The 11,839-nt window shown below is 43.8% G+C and overlaps 1 protein-coding gene across 1 annotated transcript; it reads left to right on the top strand.

The window, feature by feature from the left end:
- Nucleotides 1-1,230: 1,230 nt before the first annotated feature.
- On the top strand, nucleotides 1,231-6,284 carry LOC146064601 (transcription cofactor HES-6-like). Its single transcript, XM_083178293.1, has 4 exons — nucleotides 1,231-1,442; nucleotides 2,912-2,998; nucleotides 3,537-3,618; nucleotides 3,839-6,284. Exons 1-4 carry the CDS (start codon nucleotides 1,422-1,424, stop codon nucleotides 4,210-4,212), a joined length of 564 nt encoding a protein of 187 aa, XP_083034419.1. The 5' UTR covers nucleotides 1,231-1,421; the 3' UTR covers nucleotides 4,213-6,284.
- The last annotated feature ends 5,555 nt before the right edge of the window (nucleotides 6,285-11,839 follow it).

Here is an 11,839-nt window from a genome sequence, read left to right as displayed (position 1 = left end):
GTATGCATACACCATCTCAGTGCTGTGTCCGCAAAAAAATATGCGGCGGGGGGCGCAAAAAAGCTAGTTACGCCACTGGTTAGCTTCATACACGATGTATATGCTATGTTTATCAGTACTGTGTAATAAAACAGAACTTTTATTATGGAGTCTTAAAATCAAGTGAATAAACAGATGAAACATATATATATATATATATATATATATATATATATATATATATATATAAATAAAAGCAAATAGTCTTTCTGAAATACTCCTGAGAAGAGCAGTAACCTGTAGGAGGCGCACAATATTACTCAGTTCATTTACCGATATCGCTTCCACATCTCAAAGCCGACCTGGGTCCGATCCTTTCTCACAGGGCGAGCCCGGTTTAACCATTCTTATCTTGAATTGCCGGGTTGGTCGACCCGGGTTATTAAGTTTGATGCTTTCACACCGCACCTCGACCCGGGTGGACCAGGCAGCAATCCGGCAATAACCTGGGTTTTAGAGTTGATGTGAAAGGCCAGTTATTATGGCCACCAGGCAACTGTGTGCAAAAATTTTGTTTCTATAGAATTTATGTAAAATTCCCCGTACTGCAGCAGCAATATTCTTACCTTGTACCCGGCATCTCCAGCTATGTACCCGGCATCTCCAGCTATGTACCCGGCATCTCCAGCTATGTACACTGCACATAGAGTGGCTTTTCTTTATTTAATCTTTTTTTAACTTCACATGCAAAATATTAACCTAACCCAGTGTTTCTCGTTACAGTACAGGTTTTAACGATATCCATGTCTGAGTCCAGATGGTACAATAACCATGGATATTCATAAAACCTGGACTGTAATGACCTATTGCAATTTTCTGACCCTATTAACCTAATGATGTATGTCGACATTCATAGGGTCGACCTAGTGACCGTTTCCCCTCTCATGAACCAGTATACATTTTTTTTTCTATACACAGATTCAATACACACAATAACATACAAATAACTTTAAAGCAAAGGAGTCTAAAGGGGCCGAAAACACGATCATACAATAGAGAACAACATTCTTTACAACACAGTATATACATTCTAAACACAAGGTGTACAACCAATAAAAGAGCTGCGGGCGGCCCTTCCAACCAAAACATTTCTGCCCCCCCCCCAACCCTTACATAGCAGCAGCTGCCGCTGGGGACAATAGACGGAGCATCCATTGGTCGCCATACCACGTGACGTCATTCACATGTAAATGAGACGGAGTTGGAGTATAGGGAGAGAAAGTGCGAGCAGCCGCCGCATTGTGACGTCACAAAGGGACCCAGAGAACGTTGTAGAGTCACATGGACCTGGGGGAGCGGCCGGTGTGAGAGATCGCCCCACACATATACACATACACACACACACATACACTGTGTAACCTCCTATCCTCTGCACACACACCATGGATCGGGGGGACAGGCAGGTGAGAAGGCGCATTTACGCTCACTAGGCCTAAATGTGCGCATGATCCAAGCGATGTCTTCCAGTTGCCGGTGCGGTGCTAGTGCTAGTGAATAACGCTGATAACGCTAGCAATGTATAGGATGCTGATGGGCTGCGGTGTTCTGTGCGTGATGTTTCTGCGATCGCCCGAATATCGCACAGATCAGCTTGGCCTTGTCCATGTGCTTATATGGCCACATTTCCTACTATGCTATAAGCAGCCCAGCAGGTACATGGCAGAGGCTGTAGGTGTGCAGGCGCATATGCGCTACTCATTGCGTGCTCTGGGCTGCGATGTTTATGTTTTCCATCGTCCAGCAGTACTTGGTGACAGTGTCCATGGCTTATCTCTGGGATTAGTACAGTGTGTGTTCTATGGCCTATCGCTTGTGATGGAATTGCATGTTGATGGTGCAGTCCCATGATGTTAAAAGTCCACATCAAATTGTTTATTTTATTTTTTGGGTTGGATGGAAGATAAAGATGTTTGTTAGTGGTCATTGCAAAAGCCTTCTTGTTTTTGAAGATGGTATGGTTTGTCCGTATACTAGTATTGATCTCTTATTGATAAGGTGCAATAAGGCTTCTGTAGCGTCATACGGATTACCTAATTGTACATGTATTGTGTTTGTATAGACTAGAGCTTTGAGACTGTCAGAGCTAGTAGACTTCTCTATAAAGCTAATGTACCATAGTGTTTATTGTTCTACTGTTGTCTTTTTAAGGAAGGTTGTGCATTTATGGTCGGAGTTATTGGAATTGGTCTGAAGATTTGCTTTTAAGTCCACTTCCTTGACAAACTTGATTTTTATAAACATTGCTTTAGTACAAATGAAGGCGTTCCTGATTGCTGTTTAGCCTAGAGTATTCTGGTTTCATGTGGACATAGAGATATGTGACATGTATTACTATAGGATTACGAGTGTGATGGATTGTCCCTTTTGCTAATGAACCTTGGTTTGTTAGAGGAGTGATTATCCAAAAGAAAATGGACTTCTGACATTTAGATGGTTGTTACTATTACAGAACCGGGGTGCAGTACTATTACAGAATCGGGGTGCTGTAGAACTTGACGCTACACTCTAAAACCTCTAACTTTCTGCCTTCTAATTGTCACAGGACAATAACTTGAGCTCTGTTGTCACACACGCTCTGAGGGTGGCACAGTCACTGGCTCGTGGCCCTTTTGGCTAGCATGTTGCCTGTAATGTCACCCTGTAGCCAGGATGCTTCATATACTCTACAGTCTGTTCAGCGGCTCAGATTGTCCTGTTATGATGCTGATTGTCTCTTTAAATGTAGCAGCAGACTTGCTGAAATCACACTGGTACCCAAATTCATACCCTCTAGCAATCATCCTAGAAGAAAAATAAGTGTATATAAATGTGTGTGCCAATATGACTGGTCGTCTCTGTACCAACACCACCTATTTTTCCCTTCTTTTTTTAGACAAGGAAACCTCTGGTTGAGAAGCGAAGGAGGGCAAGGATTAATGAGAGCCTGCATGAGCTGCGAGGCATCCTCGATGACAATGAGGTGCGTGTTCCGCATGAAATATTAATGTCTGAGCATGTGTCAATTATATGTCAGCCATAACATTATAAAACACTACAATAAAGTGCATTGTATACTTTACTAACTTCTCTCCCATGACTTGTATGTTGATGTGTCATTTGTGATATTCTGTTTAATTGTCTCCTTGTCTTGTCTTTGCGGAACTTGTGGTGCCTTTATAGATAAACTTTGACCATACTATAAATATACAAGTAAAGTGGATGACTATCTAGTCTTTGTAGTGCACTAAAGGTGCCCATACACAGTACAATTATTGTGTGCAATTTGGACTAGTTCGCATCGCATACGTTTAGCAATGCAATGAGATGCAATCTAGTACAAAAAGTATGTGCAGCACATACTTTTTGTGCTGTGCGATGGAATTGCACCCATTAAATTGTACTGTGTATGGGCACCTTCAGGTCTGTACAGAGAAGAGCCAGAAAAGTTTGCTGTTAAGAGTTGAAGACGGCTTCATAAGCTTTTGTTGTATCATCATTTCAATGTATTCTTTCATTAGTTTCAATCAAAGATAGAGAATGCGGAGGTTCTAGAGCTGACGGTGAAACGAGTGCAACGGATCCTTCAGACCAGAACAGATGGTGGGTGTCTGTATTGCGTTAAGACCGTTATAGAGCACACAATACACAGTTTGTAGCTGCTAAGAAGGCATAGCTATTTCCTATGATATCGACCACAGAAGATTCCCTTTCATACTGATGTAATAATACCTGCTGATTTTGTCAAGTTCAAATGGTTCATGTGTGTTGAAATCTCTGCCAGCTCCTTGTCTTATATATGTCTGCTTTGTTCATTTTGCAGAGACTGACCGGTTGCAGCGTGAGGCCAGTGAGCGATTTGCAGCAGGGTATATCCAGTGCATGCATGAAGTACACACCTTTGTGTCCAGCTGTCCGGGTATCGACTCCAGCCTGGCTGCTGAGCTTCTCAATCATCTCCTGGAGTCCATGCCTTTGAGCGAAGGAGGCCTTCAGGATCTTGTCCTGGATGTTCTGTTGGATTCGCCAACCTCTGACCCTTCATGTAGCCTGAGTTTGCTGGGCTCCTCATCGGATGACAGCTGCTCTGATATGGAAGAAGCAGAGACTGGAAAGGGAGGTATGGAGGCTGTGCAGGACAGTGACAGGACCCCAGAGATTCAGCCTCCTACGCCCTCCATGTGGAGACCATGGTGATTTCATCTAAATATGGGAATACTAGGGACCCGTATTGACTAGTACACCTGTGTTGTGTACATCCATCCCAGAAGAGCGTGCTGATCATGTTTGGATATTTCATACTAGAACTCAACCTGTTGCAAAACCAAGTATAACTGAGTTGTTCCAACCACCTAAATGTATGTGATTTCCTAACTACTTCCTCCTGGAAAAGCCTTCACTCCGCATCAAGATCACAGTCGGGAAATACTGTGGGCTACACCTTTGTAAAGATAGGAGCTTTGTAATGTTCTGCATTTGTTATACTGTGCATGTACAGATACTATTCATTATACTGCGCAGCAATGTCTTTGTATAGATACTATTCCCTTGTATATCTCGCGCTGCCAGAGAGGCTTTTAATTCTAATTAACTTTGCATTCTTCACCCTGGAGTATTGAGCTACGGATTGTGTACTGTGCCTTGTTGAGGCTGAAGGGCAGACATCCTAATGTAAAGGTGCGTGCACAGACAATGATTATTATGCGTATTGTCTAGTGCAGAGGTGGCCAAACCTGTCCTCAGGATCTACCAACGGTGCATGTTTTCCAGGCAACCTGTGGATCTATAGTAGGAATAACTTAAAATGTGGCAGTTAGTAATGACAACAGCTGTGCACCAGCTAGGTAACCTAGAAAACGTGGAGCGTTGGTAGATCTTGAGGATCGGTTTGGCCACCCCTGGTCTAGTGTGCACACACTATATATGCACACTCCCACGGGTCGTTTACGATGTTCTCCGTCAGCCTTCATGTACAGACGATGGAGGACATTATTAACAAGGGCTGTAGCACAGCCCCCCGTTTCCCCCTGCCGTTGTTTATGCACATGCCGATATCGTTGGGTACACACATTGGGGGTTATTCTAGTTTCTTTGGCATGGGGGACCGATGTTTCGCGCAGACGCAGGGTGCGAGCGGGCACAGCGAACTACACGTTCGCCATCCCGCTCGTACCTAGCGGCGCGGGTGGGGGACGTGGGTTCACGTCGGGGGGCATAGCCCATGTGTAAGCCCAGTATTTCATGGGTGTTCCCATGCAATCGCCCGGAGGTAAGAGGGGCAGGCAGCTGACGTCCGCTCCCCACCCAGGGCGCTAGCAGATCAGATACACCATAGAGGAGAAATCATTCGATGGTTTCCGACCATCAAATGATTTGTCCCCGGCTGCGAATGGAGGATTATGCATGGGCGGCGTTTGGTCTACATGCAACGCCACAAAATTTGCAGCTTGGCATGTGAACCAGAATAAGTCCCATTGTGTAGCGTGTACCCAACTTAATTGTAAACCCCCAACACAATACCTCAATTGGCAGGTGTGTGACTTTTCTAGAGTAATGTGGCCAATCCATTTTGTTCAAGGGATCTAAGTAGGGGTAACATAGGTAGATTGGTCTTTGCTGCGTATGCATAGTGATAGTGCATTTAAATCTCATCCCTAGGAGGGATGTCTAGTGTTTAGGTAACTTGAGGTTCTACCTTCAGTGAAGGAGACTATAGAGGATTGTTTGGATACCGATTTGAAGGGTGCTATAGGAAAAAAAATACTTTTTTTTTTTTTTATTGTTTGTTTCCTTGCAGGAATATGTGTATATTAGGAAGGTAATGTGTTTGTGTTTTTTATTTTTGTTTTTATGATTTTTTTTTTTTATTTTTTATTATTATTATAGATTTTTATTTTGTTTTTGTGTATATAGATTTTTTTATTTTTATTGTTAAATAACTTTTTTTGTTATTAAAGCTTTTGGAAGCAGGTGCGTGAATCTATGCGATGCACTTGAGCCCATATCATGAATACATGGTCTCCATGTTTGTGTGCATCCATCTGGCAAGCACTTATTCTTATGTCTCTTTAATCTTCTCATCCCAGAACTTAATGTCTCTTTTTATACTAAAATGTACTAGTGTGTTTGATTAGTGCTACTGTGCATTCATTTTTCATGAATAAATTAATGATCTTTTTATGGGGAAAAAAAAAAACAACTTTCTGGATTTTCTGTTACCTTGCAGAATGTGTGAAGTCTCTGATACGTTATTTTCAGAATTTGATTTAGGGGGAGATGTATTCAAAAGTGCACAAGTTTCCCAAAGCAACCAAGCAGTTTCTAATTATGATGTTATAGAATGTACTGGATCGTTGCTACTTCAAAGCTGATTAGCAACCAATAAAATATTTTCTATAAAATGCTAAATAACAATTAATTGGTTGCTATAGGCAACCGCACAATGTGTCCACTACAATGTTTTGATAATGTAATAAATCCCCCTCTAAATATCCCAAATACTTTCTAGCTACATTGGAGCTGTTTTACATCCTTGTTACACGAGAGCTGCAGTTAGTACATTTATTTTACATCATGAGACAACAATAGTTACTTTCCCCAACTTATGTGTATGTGCTGAAAATGAATATTGCACTACACATTCAGGACCAGATGTACTAAGCTTGAAAAGTGATCAAATGGAGAGTGATAAACCACCAACCAATTAGCTCCTACTTGTCATGTTACAGGCTGGGTTTGAAAAATTACAGTTAGTAGCCGATTGGATTATCACTTTTCAGGGCCTAGTACAGTGATGGCTAACCTTGACACTCCAGCTGTTGTTGAACTACACATCGCAGCATGTCCTGCATCCGTTTTACTATATGGCCATGCTAAAACTGATGCAGGGCCTGCTGGGATGTGTAGTTCAACAACAGCTGGAGTGTTAAGGTTAGCCATCACTAACATCTCGCCCTCACTGTGTGATTCCTGTTATGAAAGTTAAACAAAATACCAGAAATAAAAACAGCTAATAGGTCTTCAAGTCTGTACAGTGAGTAAAAGACTGGGAAGCCTATGGGGACTAAAGATGTATAATATATTTGATTGGTTCCCCCACATATTATTTAAGAACTTTTTTCATTATGTCAAATTCTTCACTTGATCCCTGGTTGCAATGTTCCAATCTACACAGCTCTCTGTTTATCATGTTGTTTGGTTGTCTTAGCCCCTCCCACATGGATTTCCTGTTTTCTTTACTTTAATCAGGCATGTCCAAAGTCAGGCCCGGGGGCCAATTGCGGCCCGTGCTTTCATTTCAAGTGGCCCGCAGCTGTAAGTGGGCAGAGCATCAGATGTGGGAAGCACAGCACAGGACACTAAAGGTGGGGCCCAACGAGCGCGCCTTTACCTTGCTGTCTGCTGCAGTGAGGAAGTGCCGGCCGCCACAGTCAGATGTGTTTGGCATCCTACCCCTGCTGCTGCAATCGTATATATCACCCTACACCACAATCACAGTGACAGCAGTGTTTGTGGAGGGGGACAGCAAAGGGGAAGCTTGCTCCCGTAACATGCAGAGCGGAGGAGGGCAGCAGCGGGAGCTCAAGCATCTGCTGTCCTTGCAGTGCCTGCTTTGCCTCTCCTTCCTCTGGTTCACACAAGGGGCTGGGAAACATACACAGAAGGGAGGGGGCAGAGTGGGGGACATACAGTGAAAGAGGGTCAGGCTGGGGGGACAAACAGTGAATGGAGACAGTGATGGCCATTCAGAGAAGGGGGAGCAGGGGCAGGCTGGGGGACATACAGTTAATGGGGGCAGAGTGGGGTAGTGAATCGGGGTCATACAGTGAATCGGAGTCATACAGTGAAGGAGGGTCAGGCTTGGGGACATACAATGAATGGAGGCACTGATGGACATTAAGAGTGGGGAACATACAGTGAATGGGGGCAGAGTGGGGGACCATTCTGATGTGATTAATGATTCAAAGAATGTCAGGCTGAATGGTCGGCCCCCACACATTTACACTTCACCAAATCTGGCCCTCGTCACAAAAAGTTTAGACACCCCTGCTTTAAATGAAATTATGTTTGTGAAAACTCCCCTCCTGACGATCCCCTTTTGAGTACGCAGCACAGCCTGGTGTTGTGCACGGTCTCCCCCTGCCCAGCACGTGCAAGATCTCACTGCCTACGCGAGATCTCTTGCACAGCCTGGATTCTGTACCCACCACAGCCGGGGAGAAACAGGGCAACTGTCAAAATCGATAGCTGCAGGTGTTGGAACGCGGCTACTAACCATTCATAAATTACCCTACATTTCCACTTGGTATCTTATCTTTTAGATATGTGCCCCTGTAATTCAGCACAAACCGGTGGTGTAATACACAGTGGGATCAGCCTCCCTCCCATATTAACCTTTTTATACATCTGCCACTATGTAACAAAAGACAAAATAGCCAGGACAGCTGTGTAGGGTTCAGTTCCCAGCCATAGTAAGCACAGATTTATCACCAAGCAGTCTTTGGTCCCTTTCGTACATTTACACTGGTCTGAAGCTTTTGGGATTTAAATACTGCCAATTCTAGGCCAAAATCCCGAAATCTTACCGATATCGAGATTGGCCGCACTATTTACGAGTTTTCCACTTCTCCATTATTTAGAAGCTTTGATACATCTCCCCCATAGTTACCATTCGGTTGCTGTGGATTATTACATGACCCGTCTTGCTTGATCTTGTTGTTATGCAACTTCTCTGCAGGGGTTTACAGTCGTAACACACACATTATTATATACATTTCTATGTATGCCAGATACACTATACTGTGTATACTATTTGCCTGCCAACAAGATTTGTTTCCCACAAGAATTATTGCTCAGTGGTTTTCGCTCATTTATGTTCCCAATGAATGTAGCTACTGCTCAGTTGCTGACCTATAACATAACGCATTTGTATTATACAGAGGTTAGTTTGGGCAAGAAATGAGTGTAAACATAAGCAGAGCAATAGCACAGTTGGACGGATTATTTAAATTTACATTGGTCGGCTTCACATAAAGCAAGAAGGGGTAACGGGCACTGCAGCAAGGTTTATATTTACTAAAATATATATGTATTTTGCTTGAGGATGATGAGAAAGCAAATGAGGCATCACAAAATCCCGTTTATATTGTAATTCTACACCTGATGAGGAACATCACAGAGCACTTGGTTGGATCACAGCACTGCTTAGCTCTGTATGTCCTTTCACCTATAAGTAATGTCTCTATCAACTCTTGTTAACAAGGTACTCGGCCTGATTCAGACCTGATTGCACAATTGGGAATTTGCAAGGTTGCCGATTATCGATGCGTATCGTGTGTATAGGCTGCAGTGTGCAATGCCCGCTGTTCACACAGTGACAAGAATTAGGCATCTGGGGGTGGGACCGGACGTTTAATGGGAGTGCTAACAAAAATGCAGGCGTGCCAGACAAAAACCATGGGAGTGACAGGAAAGAAAGAAGACGTGCCTAGGAAAATGCTATGTGTGGCGACCCTAGGGGAGTGTGTGTGACTTCAGCTCCAGCCATGTGCCGGTTTTCCATGGCACTGACGAGTAAGCGTCTGGCTATGCTGCACCTGCTATGTGCCCAGTGTAAAAATCATTAGATGGTGAGCAAGTTGCGATGGGATTTGAACTCATTCCCACTGGTGCTGATGGATTTGCAGCTGTACATATCCACTTGCACATGCAGAGATATAACATAGTAGTCTGTAACCAACCACAAAGTGAGTGCTAGGTTATATGGCAGGTAATGGACTAGAGACGTTTGGTGTTACTAATCACACAGACCAAACGTCTCTCGTCCATTGCTGGCAGGCAGCAGCTAGGGGCATCTGGAAGGAACAGTATGGCTTTTATAGAGAATACACCTATTCAAGAACCAATATAAGTATCTGCTGTGAAAATCTTTGCATTGCAGAGGAACTGCATCTATACCAGGGTTGCCGACCCTCCCGGAATTTCCGGGAGTCTCCCGAAAATCGGGTCCCCCTCCCGGCCCCCCGGAAGGGTGGGCAACCCTCCCAGATTCAGGGGGGACCCCCGCTGACCCCCGGATCGCGGCATTAAAATGCCGCAATCCTCGGGTCTCAGAGGAGGGGCGGAGCTAAAACGGCACAATCGCGTACTTTTAGCCCCGCCCCCTCCACGGAGATCCGTGAATTAGCTGCTTTAACAGCATGGGCGGGGCTTAGTGATGTCACTCGTAAGCCCCGCCCCCTGAGTGGTTGCTGAATCTCTCCTCTCCGGGCTTCTCCCGGAGAGGAGAATCTTAAAGTCGGCAACCCTGATCTATACTTCCCCATTTCATTCCAGTTCATCCCAAAGGTGCTCGATGGGGTTGAGTTCAGAGCTCTGTGCGTGCCAGTTATCTTGTTCCACACCGTACTTAAACCAGGCATGTCCAAACTATGGACTTCCAGCTGTTGTGAAACTACAAGTCTCATCATGCCTTGCCACAGTTTTGCAATTAGTAAAACTATGGCATAGCATGCTGGGATGTGTAGTTTCACAACAGCTGGAGGGCCACAGTTTGGATATGCCTGCTTTAAACCATGTATGTATTGTCCACTGGCGCACAGGAAAGGGCATTCCCTAAACTGTTGCCACAAAGTTGGAAGCATAGCATTGTTTAAAATGTCTTGGTATGCTGAAGCATTAAGATTGCCCTTCACTGGCGATAAGGGATCTAGCCCAAATCCTGAAATACAGCCCCATACCATTTACCTATTCCACCAAATGTCACAGTTGGTATAATGTAGCCAGACAGGTAATGCTCTCCCTGCATCCACCAAAACCAGGCTCGCCCATCTGACTGCAAAACGCAGAGAAGCGTGATATGTCCCTCTGCAGAACACTTTGCCACCACTCCACAGTCCAGTGTCTGTGTGCTTTACACCACTCCATATGATGCTTGGCATTGGACTTGGTCATGTGAGGCTTGCAAGCAGCTACGTGCCCATGGAAACCCATTCCATTAATCTCCCGCCACAAAGTTTTTGTGCTTACATTAACACCAGCACAATTTTGGAAATTTTCAGGTATGGAATCAGCAGAGCATTGGCAACTTACGCACCATGCACCTTAGCACTCGTCAACCTTGCTTTGTGATTTTGGCCCTTATTCTGGTTCACTCAGAAAGGTATCACAGGTACCACGCTTGCAGTTCCTGAGCTATTCAAAACAATCCATTTTGTATCACAAATGTTTGCAAATGGAGACTCTAGCTACGGGTCTGATTGGAATACTTGAAATCAATCATTAACAGGTGTGGCCAAATACTTTTGTCCATATAGTGTAAGTTACTGCATAAAATGCAGCCACTTTTATTTATTTATTTTTTACGGGTTAATGTTTATTGAAAGCATATTCATACACAATAACTAATGGGAGGTAAGATAGAAGGAAAGAAAGAAAAGGGAGGGAGGGGAATACAGCAACTTTCCTGTAAAATGTAACATCAGTATCAATATAGTACCTAGAAACGCCTAATAAACATAAGTATCAGAGTCTAGTCCTGGACAAATGACCATAAAACCTCTAAAGCCCAATAGAAGTCCAAGAAACAAAATATGTACTAAATGATAATAATTTTACTTTTAAATGAAAGACCATAGGTCAGTGATGGCTAATTTTGACACTCCAGCTGTTGTTGAACTACACATCCCAGCATGCCCTACATCATTTTTAGCATGGCCAAATAGAAAAACTGTAGCAGAGCATGCTTGGATATGTAGTTCAATAACAGCTGGAATGTCCAGGTTAGCCATCACTGCCATAGGTCATAGATAGGAGACGGAGCACC

This window comes from Crinia signifera, chromosome 3, assembly GCF_055691185.1.
Source record: "Crinia signifera chromosome 3, ASM5569118v1, whole genome shotgun sequence".
Classification (NCBI taxonomy): Eukaryota; Metazoa; Chordata; class Amphibia; order Anura; family Myobatrachidae; genus Crinia; species Crinia signifera.
The sequence above is the reverse complement of the archived record's forward strand: the minus strand, read 5'-3'. Positions and strand labels throughout refer to the sequence as shown.